Source organism: Cebus imitator, unplaced genomic scaffold (assembly GCF_001604975.1).
Source record: "Cebus imitator isolate Cc_AM_T3 unplaced genomic scaffold, Cebus_imitator-1.0 Scaffold73, whole genome shotgun sequence".
NCBI classification, from domain to species: domain Eukaryota; kingdom Metazoa; phylum Chordata; class Mammalia; order Primates; family Cebidae; genus Cebus; species Cebus imitator.
In genome coordinates, this window is record NW_016107388.1 from 2,831,277 (window position 1) to 2,845,670 (window position 14,394).

Genomic DNA, 14,394 nt, shown 5'->3' on the forward strand with positions numbered 1-14,394 from the left:
AGATGGTAAATGCACATGATAGTTGTTCAACACCATTAAGCCATTAGAGAAGTATAAATTAAAACTGCAATGAGATATTCCTATACACATATCTGAATGGCTAAAATTAAAAATAGTGAGAATGCAAAATGTTGGCGGGGGTGCAGAGAAACTAGATCATGTACAAGTGAGAATATAAAATGGTACAGCTACTTTGGAAAACAATTTATCAGTATCTTTGAAACTAAACATCCAATTACCGTATGACCCAGCAATCACACTCCAGGATGTTTATTCTAGAGAATAAAAAAATTAAATTCACCCAAAAATAGTTGTGTAAATTTCTATTTACGTGTGAAGCAATTTTAATCAACACCCTAAAGATTTTTATTCTTAATAGCCAGAAACTGGAAATAAATCAGGTGTCTTTCAACAGGTGAGTGGTTAAACTGACATATTGATACCATGAAATGTTCTCAGCAATAAAAAGTAATAAACTATTCGTATTATGCAAAAACCAGGATGACTTTCCAGAGAATGATGCTGAGTGACAAAAGGCAAGTGCAAAAGGCTAAATATTTTATGTTTCCATTTAAATAATATTCTTTAAATAAAACTGTGGAAATGGAGAACTGACTGGTAGCTGCCAGGATTTGAAGAGGAGGTGGGCAGAAGGAAGTTGATGTGGCTATCAAAGAGCAACATGAGGGACCTTGGGTGATGGAAGTGTTCTTTATCTTGACAGTATCAATGCTAGTATTCTGGTCATATGTTGTATTATATTTTTGCTATATTTATCATTGGTAGAAACTGGATAAAAGTAGATGTTGTCTCTTTGTGTATTATTTATTACAGTTGCATGTGAATCTATAATTATCTCAGAATAAAAAATTTTATTTAAAAATGTCTGTTGAATGAATGGAGATTGAAATCAATTAATAACTGAAATCATTTTCCATGTAACTCAATCTAAGTCCAAATTCCGTTTTCTGGAACTATTAAGATTAATTCGACTCATTTCATCATACAGAACTAATTTGTTCCACACATCTGTTCATTAGACTTTTGAATATCATGTTCCACCAAAGTCATCCATTCTACAGATTGAAAATACAGTTGATTTTAATAATTATTTATTTAACATTTGTAAGTACCAGGGATTGCATACCATTGCCTGAAAGACAAAAGTAGTTAATAAATACCCTGATACCAAGTAGCTTTTCACTTCATAGACTGGAAGGATACAACAGCTATATGGCAAGCTCAAATACTGAAATCAGAGGGAGAGAAAAATAAATAATGTCTCACATGTGAGAAATGCCCCTGGTTGGGGAAATCTAGAAAAGTTATATAAAGGATGTGAGCAGCTGGCTGTTCATGAAATGGATGCATGATAGAAGACAAATTCTAAAGACATTTTTGCATAATTAGCAAATATACAATACAAGGCCATGCTGAGGCTATTTCTCCCCCTTTTTTCTCAAACCTGAATAGGATTCTGTCCCTATTGTCCCCACCCTGGTGAGTAGGTAACAGGCAGAAGGTGACTGATTAGAAGAACTGGACTTGAGTAGCCTGAAATCAAAGAAAAATCAGGAAAGAGGAAAGAGCAAGAAAAATATCTGGAGGAAAAGAAATCTTATAGCCTTGGGTCACTCTGGCTAGGGGGACAATATAACTGACCCCAATCATCCATAAGTTTGAGCTTTTATTACCAAACAGTTTATATGCTTGGGAGGCCAAGGCGGGCAGATTGCCTGAGCTCAGTCGTTCAAGATCAGCATGGGCAACATGGTGAGACCCCATCTTTACTAAAAATAAAAACAATTAGTTGGGCATGGTGGTGTGTGTTCATAATCCCAGCTACTTGGGAGGTTAAGGCACAAGAATTGCTTGAACCTGGGAGGCGGAGATTGCAGTGAGCCAAGATGGTGCCACTGTACTTTAGGCTGGGTGACAGAGACTCTATCTCAAAAAAAAAATTAATTATTTTTTTAAAAAAAATTAAAATGTACCAGAAAATGAAATGAAATACGTTATCTTCATGAGAAATTCATAAAAGCATAAAATTAGCATCAAAGAGTTTTGAGTCAAATTGAAACATCCATGTTCGTCGGGGTTATTGGTTTCCAATTTTCTTTTCTTGTAGCATCCTTGCCTGGCTTTAATTTCAGAGCAATGCTGGTCTCATAAAAGCAGTTTGGAAGTATTCCTTAATATTAAATCTTTTGAAAGATTTTTGAGAAGGATTGGCATTAGTTATAGAAATGTTTGATGTTTGCTAGAATTCAGCTGTGAAGCCATGAGGTTCTCAGCTTTTTTTGATGGGAGATGTTTCATTGCTGATGCAATATCCTTACTCATATACCTGTTCAGATTTTCAATTTCTCCCTCACCCATCTTTTTTTAGCTGTCATAGAAAAATTTAATTACATGGAACACATGAGAATATATTAGGGTTTTTTAAAAAGCAGTTTACAAAATAATGTAATTTTTTAAAATGTATGTGTACATATAAAAAGTATACTTGTAGGTTTCCTATGCAGCTATGGACTGAATTTTATCCACCAAAAATTCATATTGAAGCTCTAACCTCAAATTTGACTGTATTGGAGACAGGACTTTTGTAAAATAGAGTTAATAGGTGATGGGGTGGGATTCTAATCCGATAGGATTATTCCATAGCACGTGTACTGAGGAATGAAGGTGGTGGTCTGCAAGGAAGAAAGCTCTCACTAGAACTCGACCATGCTAGCAATTGATTATATTGAGATTATGATTAAGAGATCCTGCTTTACCTTATCTGATGCCTAGTAACACTGGTATTTATCACTTGTTACTCCCTTACTTTTGATTTTATGATGTGAGCAGATGGAATGTAGAATGATGGATTTTTAAAAATGACTTCATCAATTGTGATAAAATTATATGCTTCAAATCCCTCAAAAGTAAGATAGTCACAATCAGCTATCCTATGTTAAAGCAGACATTTGAAATTAGTCTTATATATTTAGGATGACCAGAGGTTTGATTTGCTTGGGACATCCCTGATTTATATCTTCTATACTGGTATAATTGTTAGCAGTGCCTGCTTTCACTCTCAAGAAAGTCCTGGTAAATGGTGGCTAATCTGCATATAATCAATTGCAGAATAGAATAGTTACGTTGAAGAAATTTTATAAATGTGTTGTTTAGTCTGGGGTAGAAAATATCACCTGACACTAAAATCTGAAAAACATGGTTGTCACGGTATATGACATTCAATTATTTAAATCTTTTTTTCCACAGGGAACCAAAGTAAATTTTGTGATTAGATTGAAAAGTACTAAGAGCCAGGTGCCAAAATATTTTTAGGTGATAGTTCATTCGCATAGCTATAAAGGAATAACTGAGGCTGGGTAATATATAAAGAAAAGAGTTTTACTTTGGCTTACAGTTTGGCAGGTTGCATGAGAAACATGGCGCCAGCATCTGCTGGGCTTCTGGTGAGGGCCACAGGAAGCTGACCGTCCTGGCAGAAGGCAGAGGGCGAGCCAGCATCACACGTGGAGAAAGGAAGCAAGAGCTTCCTCATCAATCTTGAGAGGTTGCACATTTCTAGAAATGTCTTTCTTCTAGGTTATCAAATTTGGGGGTGTATAGTTGTTCATAGCAGTCTCATATTTTTTGCATTTCTGTGGCACTATTTTTAATGTCTCCTCTTCCCTCCTCAAATTTCCTGAATCTCATTCTGGACATTTGTGCCTCCAACTGCACAGGAAATGGTGATTTACTATTAGAATATTAAGATAGAAAATGAATGAATAATATTTCTCTACTATATCAATTCACAGATTTTATGAGGACAGAGTCAAATCTTTTTTGCTTACCTAGAACCTAGGACAGTACTTGGCACGGCATGGTAGGTGTTTATTATGTGATAGTTGGATGGCTGAATAGATGGATGAACACATGGATGAAAACTAAAATTTCTTAATCAAAATATGCTGACAAAGTACTTATATGTCAACATTATAAAGTAATGCTACAAAATGTTCACAAAGAGAAAGTAGTTGCAAGTACAGAGAGAAATGATAGATGTGAAGGAAGGCTGGATGAGTGGCCCAAAGAGGACCTTCCAGAGGTGTCTCAATCTGGCCTACAAAATGAATTTAGTCAGAGCATCTAAATGTATTTTATTCTTTTGGAAATTAATTTTCCCTATCCAAAGTTATACTTAAAAAAACTAGTCAATAAATCAATTAATTAACAAGAAATGTTACTTCCTTGAAGATTGGGCTATTTTTCTCAGGTAGTCAGCACATTCTTTCCCTGATGGCAAATCTGTATGAGATTCAGATGACAATCGGCATGCTTGATGAAAATAGATTCAGAGCTGGATGATGCTAATGCTTGTTCTCCCTGAGCTATGATCATTTGATGCAGTTATTTCTCTAAGTAGATAAAGCTGCTGAGTAGACCAAACCGCCCCACTCCGTAAGGCAGGTCACACTTTCCCAGCCAGGGTGGGAGACAAGTCACCGCTGTCCACTCCCACCCCAGAGTGCCTGCTCTGCTTCTGTTCCCACATGTGTTCTTCAGAAAGCTCTGATATTTTCACATTTACATCACTGGCAAAATTAATTACAGTGTTCATCTATCCCATATGTAAAATCTTACAGGTTTGTTGCACAGATTACTGACAACATTTTTCGCTAATAACATAGTAGGCGAAAATAAGTGATCTGTTATGTGATCATCAGAGTCATAGAGCAGGAAGTATTTTCAGGAAGACATAAGATCCCAGCATAATCCAGTTGCCAGGAGAATATGTGAAGGTGGCAATTCAGAAGGATATCAAATATCATATACCAGGAACTTTAGAGCTCAGAGTTAGAGGAGGTGATTGTCATGAAGGCTGAAGATATAAATAAAGTTGAATCTTGTATGTTCTGTTAATGAGATTTTATTCATCCCCAGAACAATGGGAGCCATTGAAGGATTCTCAGAAGAATGGGCTAATCAAGTCTTTTTTTTTTTTTTTTAAATAAAAGATGACTCGTCACCTTTCAGAGATTTAGAAAAGGAAAGACTTGGACAAAGAAATAACGTTTTGTTCAGCCAAGCATGATACATACAGAGGATGGAAAGGAAGGCAGCACAGTGGGGATGGATAGGAGGGGAAAAAAGCAATGTTAACCTAGAATCTGTAGGACTGAACAACTAACTAGAAACAGCAGCAGAGAAAGTGGGAGAATGCCAATATGATGCACAGATATTTAGTATGGGTGACTGTGTGAGTCTGTCATCATTTCTCAAAATAAGAAGCACATTTGAAGGGGTGGGTTTAAAAGGGAAAGATAGTAAGTTAAATTTAAGTCATGTTGAGTTTGAAGCTCCTGTGGGACACATCAGTGGAAATATTGCATAAGAAAATGCATATGTATGGATTAGGAAACATAAAAGCAATCCGGGCTAGAAATAAGGATTTGGGAGCCAGGAGCACCTAGATAATGACTGATACCATGGAAGCAGGTATGTTCCACCACAGGGAGGTGTAAAGTGTGAAAAGAGAACAGCGCATGGGCGAGAACTCTAGGTGAAGGTGTCTGAGCAGGCAAGTCAGAAAACAACACACCAGGAACGTGCAATATTACGAACAACAAGGAGATCAGAGGGTGAACAGTCAACACAGGAAACCATGAGGTCTCATGATTAAGCATAAACACAGAATGGTATGTTTAACAACATGAATGGCCTTCATCAAAGAACCTTTAGTGGAGTAGTAGGAAGGGAGGCTGATTTGGAGTGAGTAGATGTAAGTAAGAGCTAACTCCATGGAAACAGAAAGCTTGACACACAAACCCTCCTCCCCCATGATTTGGTCCTTGTCAAACTTGCCAGCCTTATTTCTCGTCATGCGCCATTCAGGTCCTCCCATGCATTCATTAAAAGTTACTTGCCATAACACAAACATACCAGGCTGTTGGCTGGATTTTCTCACAATCCTCCTGCTCCTGCAATCAAGTCCAACCTGCCCCTCCACCTTGTGGGGCTCCACATAGATATAACCCCTTTTCGCTTTGAGCTCATATTGCACCCTTTGCATAACCCATCCTGGATACTAACCCAAGATGTGCTTGATTGTGATTACAACCCGTACTTCAATTCCTGGAAGCCCCAGGCGTTTATGAATGTGACAGATTGCAGAAATGGCAAAAAATTCCCCCCAGCCCTGATTCATCCTCCTTTGCAAGGTGATTAAGCTGCTTCATCCATCAAAACATGGAGCCTGTTTCTCCAGTAGTGAATTTCAATTTGGTCGTGTGGCTTGAGTGAGGCCAAATAGGACACTAGCAAACATGACCCAAGAAAGGCGTGGAAAGAACTCATCCCTGGCTACAATAGGGATAAGATCATCGTGTAAGCAAGCATAATGTACCTGGCTAGAGAAAGAGAAGCCACATGGAAAAGAAAGGCATCCCAGCTGATACTGAGAAATTGCCAGCTATGTGAATGAAGTCATGCTAGACCAGAAGGTCTGAGCCAGCCTAGACCAAAAGAACTGTCTCATTAGTCCACGGAACAATCATGAGATTAAAATATTTGATTGTTTTAAGTCACTAAATTCTGCAGTGGGTTGTTTCACAGCAAAAGCTAAGAAAGTGGACTGGAAATCTCAAAAAAGTGCACTTATTTTGTTAAGGTTCCCATTAAAACCCAGGGAGTGAGAGATTTCAGAACTGGTGAGAGTTGTGTCCTTCAAGCTTACACTATTAAAGGTCACATTCTTCAATGGCAATTACTTCCCTAACATTTTTTTTAAAACTCTTTTTATCTATAGGTTACAATAGGAATGGGGCAGACTCCCAATAAACTCAAAGAAACTGGAAAGAGATGGAAAAGGTCACTGCTGAGAATACAATTGCAAGTGACGCCTTCAGCCAATGATCTAAGTAGGTGAGTTTGTGCAGAAGGAGCAGCATTCAGTAACAGGGTTCACAAGGACAAAGCTGCTCAGAGCTGTGCTAATAGGAAGAAGAAGCCATAATTCAGAGAAAATAGTAAACTTAGAGAATGAGAACCATGGCCAGAAACAAAATCACAGATTTGAATGTGGAATAAATTTCCTCTTTCAATGCTAGCAATTGATGCTGAGTTTATCTCAGACATACGCAGAGATGCATCAGACTTTGCCCCATGGGTAAATTCAAAACTTGTGAAATTATCAGTGCCCTTAAGTAACATGACTATTATCACATTTTGTATTACAGTGATTTGATATCATTATCAATGCCCATAAATAAGAAGATTATTATTATTTGGATGCCAAGATGTTCCTGAATAAATGTATTTTATTTTGGAGTTTATCATTAGATTAAGTCAAACAGTTAAAAATAATGAATGTCACAAATGGTATTCTTAAGGGTTGCTAAATCAAAAAAAAGGAGCTAAACTTTGTCTGCTAAACCAAAGAAAAGGAGCATTTTCCTCTTAGATCTTCAATGTATCTTAGCTCTAAAATTCAGCTAACATTAAATGAATCACTGTACCCAAATATATTCTCCAACCGTTGTATTTTTTTCTTTTTAATTTAAAAGCACAACTTGTCCTAAGACATTTCAATTTATTTTTGCCCAGGGGGATCAGAGATACATTTTGGGTCAAAACACATTAGACTTTCAGATGAGTTTACAAATGCTTGTGTCTTAGAGGAAAAGATATGCTATCCTTTGTGTTTGGCAGGGTAAAACTGCAATTTTGTGGTATGAATAGTCTAATGAAAATTAACCTCCTTAATATACAAGCACTATGACTACTTCATGTAATATGAATACTTGTAATCTTTGGGAAAATGCACGCTATAAATAATTGATAAATACACATGTTGTTGAAACAGCAGAGGCATTTAATAGTGTTATCATTCCTCTCAAGAATAATTAACTCAATGTAACTAAGAGTGTTAATTAAACAAATATCAAGCATTTATTGAGTACCTTATGTTCATACATTTGTTCAACAAATATTTAATGATTAGTTTCTGTGTTCTAGATACCATTTCTAGATGCTGATATACATGATAAATAAGGAGAGCATGGCCACCTGACTTCACAGAATCTAGTGAGGGAATCAGAAAATAAATAAGTTAACAAATAGATAAGAAAAAAATGAACTTTTTTGGTATATGCATGAAATGAAATACACAGGGCATCATGATAGGGAGAAAAAGAGAATAATTGATTGACTTAAGGTGATTCCTGGAGGACATGACATTAAAGCTCAGACAAGAAAGGGAAAAAAGCCAAGTAACAAACAACAAGCCGGACATGCCCAAGGAGAGAGTGGAAAGGCAGTGCTTACCATATTTGAAGAAATAAAACAACAGTGGATCAAGTATAAAGAGCAAAGAAAAAGATATAAGAACTTGCAGGTATTGTATGCATTGAATGGGTCTTCTAACTCACAATCCTCTTTCTCCACAAAATTCCTTGGTCTGAAAGGCAATGCTTACTTGGCAATGTGATTGAAAACATGGCAAAATTTACTGCAGTGGGCACATAAAAGTGTTCACCATGTACTGCTTCACACATTTGTCACCCTTTCCTTTTAAATAACGTATCTTACAGAAGCCCAGAGACTTTTTGCACTTGATAAGTAGTGTTTTTAATTGACCAGAGCATTGATTAGAAGTTGTGTGAAATGATTTTTTGGTTCTCACTCAGAGTATAGAATACATTTGTGTATGTAATTGATCCAAGCCTCTGCAACACTGAACATTTGTCTTATTCAAAATTAATTTCCTGCTAATAACTGTCATTTTACTATATTTTCTCATTGCATATTAGCACTCCTAATGATATTCCTTCTAAACTGGTATTTGAAAGCCATAAAGGTTATTGTTTTGTTAATTTGTTTGTTTTACTGTAAGGGAGTTACTCTTGACAGGACAATGAGTAGAAAACTACAGAGCAAGATCGAGATGAAACACAGGGAGAAGGTCAAGCTCCTTCACTAACAAGGAGCAGGCTTCATATACTACCAAGGTTTGAAGGATCCTTTGTAATGTGAAAAGTATGGAAATAAAGAATGGCATGTACTCGATGGGCATGTGCTATGGTTTTAGTGTTCCCTTTACAACTCATTGAAATTTAATTTCCAATGTATGATAAGAGGTAGGACTTTTAAGAGGTGATTAGGTCATGAGGACTCTTCCCTTATGAATGGGTTAATGCCATTATCATAAGAGCAAGTTGGTTGTCACAGAAATTTGGCTCTCTCTGTCTTCTGTCTTAGTTTGTTCTAACACTATGTTATGACACAGCAAGAAGGCCCTGTCCAGATGCAGCCCCACAGTCTTGAACTTTTCAACCTCTAGAACCATGAGCCAAATAAACTTTTTTTTTAAATTAATTACCTAGTCTGTGGTATTTTGTTACATCAGCTGAAAATTGGCTAAGATGGTATGTTAGATTGTTATGAAAGGTTAGGTGAGTGGATGAAATTGACTGACCTAAGAGGAAACTGAGATTTTAGGGCTCAATAATGAGCAGAGCTGTGGAAGACGTCTATGTTAGGCTGGGTGTCTCAGCTGAACACAGGAGGCTTTGAGGCTCTTGACGTGGGGTTTCATAGGAATTTTAGTGGTTTGGGAAGATACTACAGTTGTATAAATTTGGTCAGAGCTGAAGATTGGAATGGTGTCTTCTCTTTTAAAGAATAACTTTTTGTAGTGTGCTTAATTAATCTACAAATGAATAACTTTGTATAAAAATGTTCATTGTCACCTTAACGTTGTTTAAAAAGAAAGTTGTAGCACTCACTCTAGCTGAGATAAAAGCCCTTGTAGGCTGTTTCTTCAGCCTCCAACATTGCTGTATCCAATCATGTCCTCCAACATTCAAATTATCAAACACCAATGTTTCAGAGTCCAAACAATGTTTCTGTTTAAAATATCTTTATTCCCATTTACCAAAAATACACAAAAAGCATGACAATTGTCAGTGATCATATTTGTGAGCTAATTTTTCCAAAACTTGGTTCTTACCCAAGTTTATTAAAGTTCCTAACTATAATGTGTTCACTGGCTTTGAAAGGTCTTGGATGAGTAAGTTGTTGGCATAAAGCTTCTTTTGCAAACAGAAAACCCCTTTTCTGGGGTGTATGGAATTTCTTACAATTACGGAGTAATTTGCTTTAAATGTGAAATATTGGAAAACTGTTTTGTTTTTATTTTTCTCCAATTTAGAAATTGTGGCAAGAGAAATATGCATAAATATTCAAATGTTTTCAGACGTACAATCTATTGAAAGCAATAATTTATTGCACTTAAGACATTCATATGTGAGTTTTATATAAAGGTTGAAAGTGCTTTTCAAGAAAGTAAAGAATTATTTTAATTTAAAGTAAACACAAAAAGGCAAAAATAGTCAATAAACACCATAAGCCACTGTTGCTTTTTCTTACAACTTACAGATATAGCAAATTTTCAAGTCCTTCAAAAGCACTTCTGGAAATTTTTCTGATTTGGTTGTTGTTCAGCAGACTGAAAAAACAAAAAACAAACAAATAATTCCTAAATGAGAAACAGATTCTGCAAAACATTAAAATAGTTCTGTTAAGCATAGTGCTTTACACAACAGAAAAATATTTACTTACATCCTTCACTAAATTTGGAAATTTATACTTTTAATTCACTATTCAAAAAAGTGATATAAAACATTAATTTGTCACAAAGCCTTTTCAAAAATAATGTTTATGTATTAAATTACCCTAAAACAACATTGCAATCCAGGAAGTAAAATGCATGTTTTCCTGAAGCATATCATCTAAAAGGAAAATTATCAACATAGTCATGGTAACAAAAGAAGATATTCCTAAACAAACAGATGGAGAGCATTGAACACTCAGGCTTAGGCATCTTCCTTGGAAAAATAAATATCACAGTTATTAGTACACAGTGGACTTTCATTGTGTATTTGTTAAACTGTCAAACCAAGAATCAATTACACCATAGGAAGTGAGGCTTTTATTATAGTACCATCCAATGGTCCAAAACTGATTTCTAAAAAATCCAGGGAGAAAAATAACAGGTGGCAGAAATAAATTGGATTTGAACAGTAAAACAAGTTACAGAAAATCACCTTTCAGTAACTTTGAAAGCTTCAGAAAATGCACTCTGGCAAATGAAAATTACAGATTTTTTTTTTCTGGTAGAAACAGTTACAATTTCTTTCAAATTTAAATTATTATGGAATGTGTAAATATAGAGGGAAAGTCCGCTAATTAGATTGGCACACATACTCCTGAATATCCTATAATGTCTAAAACCCCCAAAACTTCTAAAAATCTACTGCCAAAGTCCAATGCTGCAGGACTTATTTTTAGTATATTATAAAATATTTGTTTTGTTGGGTTATTTTATGAATAATTAGGAAAACAGAAGTGTTTTGGCCAATAGAGCAGGTGATTATTTCAGTTATCATGCACAATTTCACAGGCAGCCTAGAGATTCCCAAGCTCATCTGTTCCTAACTGATTCACTGTAGGCCTCACTGTTAAATTCCTCAAGCAGCATCTGGAGTGGCTGACATCTCACCTATGGCACCAGAGCCATTTCTCACCATTTGTGACTGCCCAGCATCCTGGCTATGGAAGGCAGAGCAACTAATCTACAGCATGCATTGGAGCTGATGCCATACAGAGATAATGTCAGTTTCCATGGATAATTCTTAGCTTCAGTCAATGAGCCATTCAACTTTACAGTCCACCATGTGTTCAAGAAATTTTTAAGCAGGCTGAAAGCAATATAACTAGTTATCATATGATTATTATCGGACACAAACCTTGTCCTGGGAGAATTTGCTGTTTAGGTATTCTCTCATTCTATAGTTCCAAATCAATTAATGCACTTCTGTTAGGTCCCCAGACCACCAACATGAAAATATATTTACTTGAAGAAATGACTATTTGTCCCCCTTAGTCTATTAAATACATGCACCAATGCATGTAGAATAAACTATACTTGTGTGTATACATACATATGTGTATGTGTGTAGGTAATTTGCACATCTGCTATGATGTGTGTGTATGTGTGGTATGTGACATCGTCTTAACCACAGACCACAAAAAACAATTTGAGTGACTATTTTCTTCTTTCTTTNTGAGACAGAGTCTCGCTCTGTCGCCAGGCTGGAGTGCAGTGGCGCGATCCTGGCTCACTGCAACTTTCGTTTTCCGGTTTCAACCAATTCTCCTGCCTCAGGCTCCGAGTCGCTGGGATTACAGGCGCGCGTCACCACGCCCGGCTAATTTTTTGTATTTTTGGTAGAGGCGGGATTTCACCATGTTGGCCAAGATGGTCTCGATCTCTTGACCTCGTGATCCGCCCGCCTCGGCCTCCCATAGTGCTTGGATTACAGGCGTGAGCCACCGCGCCTGGCCTGAGTGACTATTTTCTTAAATCTTCCAATGATGGTGCCTAGGGGAGAGAAACTGATTCATTTCATACAGAATATGTCTTTGAGCATCAGTGCTAATTATCTTTCAAAGCCACAATTAAGAAATGGAAAATAGAACATATCATAAATAGTCTTTCTTTAGTATATTAAATGTGCTTGAAGCCTACGTTTCTGCATTTTTTATTATTATGCTTTAAGTTCTGGGGTACATGTGCAGAAAGTACAGGTTTGTTACATAGGTATACACATGCCATGGTGTCTGCTGCGCCCATCAATCCATCACCTACATTAGGTATTTCTCCTAATTCTGCATATTATTTTATAGTTATTTAAATTTTAACAAAAATAAAACATGAGATTTCAAAAAAGTGCACTGAAGTTATGATGTGAATAACCTAAAGTATGAGATCAATTTAACTTGTTTTCTTGAAAATGTTTTTATTGCTGACAAGAAACAAGCCCATTAAAATGGTTCACAGTTGAATGTATTTTCCAATCACAAGTACATGTTTCTTGTCGTTTTATTCAAACGACTATGGTTTCCATCAAAAGATCTTTATTGTAATTTTAATTGTTGGATCCTTATCCAAGTAATGTTTTGGTTAAGTGGTTATAGAAACTGTCATTTATAGCATTTTGTTTTACTATTCATAAAGAAAATGCATTCAAAATTTATGGGTGGGTCTACTAAAATTCAGGGCATAAAATAATACCTAACATTCTTTCGTCAAAAATCAGCACAAGCTTAGGGAAATTTATGGCCATATGCTATATCCTAATGTTGCCCGTGATGCCAAGGGAACAAAAAACAAAAAAAAGCAAGCAAAACTCCCAAGAAGAAAACAGAAAAATGTTCCAGTTTTTATTGAGAAAATAAAACAATCTTTGAAAGCAGGAGATCGGAATATGCTGATGATCAAGCTTTTAAGGGTAAAGAGGAATCAGCATTAGATCAATAGCCCAGTTTATTAGCTGTATCTTTTTTCGCTGAAACCCAACGTCTTACCCATAGTACGCACACATACACTTGCATATTTAATATTATAGAAACGTATACTGTGTGGTTAGAAAAATTTTATTAAAAGCAATAAGAGACTACTAGAAAAGATAAAGGCTATTTGCATAGTCATCCATTCATCAAAGTGTAAAATAAAAAATAAAAATGATAAAATTTAAAAAGGAAAATAGAACTCTCTCCTATCTCACATAAAATTACTACTAGAGTAATGCCAAGATTTACTCCTTTTGGATACAAATAATATACTGTTGTAAGTGGCAATAACGTTGGTCTGTTCCTGCTTGTTATGGTTGTGGTTATTTTCATTTGGATACTCCAGAAGTGTGGTTCTGCTACTCTTAACATGAAAGCTGTGTGAACTTCATTTCTGTGCATACCAAATTAAACACTGTATAAACTTTCAATAAACATAAACCATTATTCTGGAGTTATTTGCATAATTACCAAGCAAGAGATTCATGGCAAAAGTCACTTATAGCTACCCTTGATAATATATCACAGCCACAGAAAAATATAAATATTATCATAAACAACAGATAAATCATTTGCAGCTCAAAACAGCAAGAAAAAAAAGAAAAAGGAGAAAGGAAAGAAAAAGAGGTCAGGCTGATTACAGAACACAGATTTATTATTTTTTTCCAACTTTTATTTTAGATTTAGATTCAGGGGGCACATGTGCAGATACGTTATCTGAGTATATTGATTGATTCCAGGGTATGGACAATCCCATTACCCTGGTACCTAGAATAGTACTAAATAATTTTCTAGCCTTTGCCACCATCCTTTCCTCTCCACTCTTGTAGTCCCCAGTGTCTATTGTCGCCCTCATTATGTCCATGAGTATCCAATGTTTAGCTTCCACTTGTAAGTGAAAACATGTAGTATTTGGTTTTTTGATTTCTGCATCAATTCACTTAGAATAATGACTTCCAGCTGCATCCACGTTGCTGCAAAGAACAT

The 14,394-nt window shown here is 35.9% G+C and overlaps 1 protein-coding gene across 1 annotated transcript in view; it reads right to left on the reverse strand.

Moving 5' to 3' along the window:
* The window catches only part of PXDNL (peroxidasin like), a 456,288-nt gene that overhangs the window by 262,337 nt on the left and 179,557 nt on the right, over positions 1-14,394 (reverse strand). Inside the window, exon 3 of the mRNA XM_017531766.1 lies at positions 10,430-10,501. Coding sequence (XP_017387255.1) covers positions 10,430-10,501 — 72 coding nt within the window. The remainder of the gene's footprint in view (positions 1-10,429; positions 10,502-14,394) is intronic.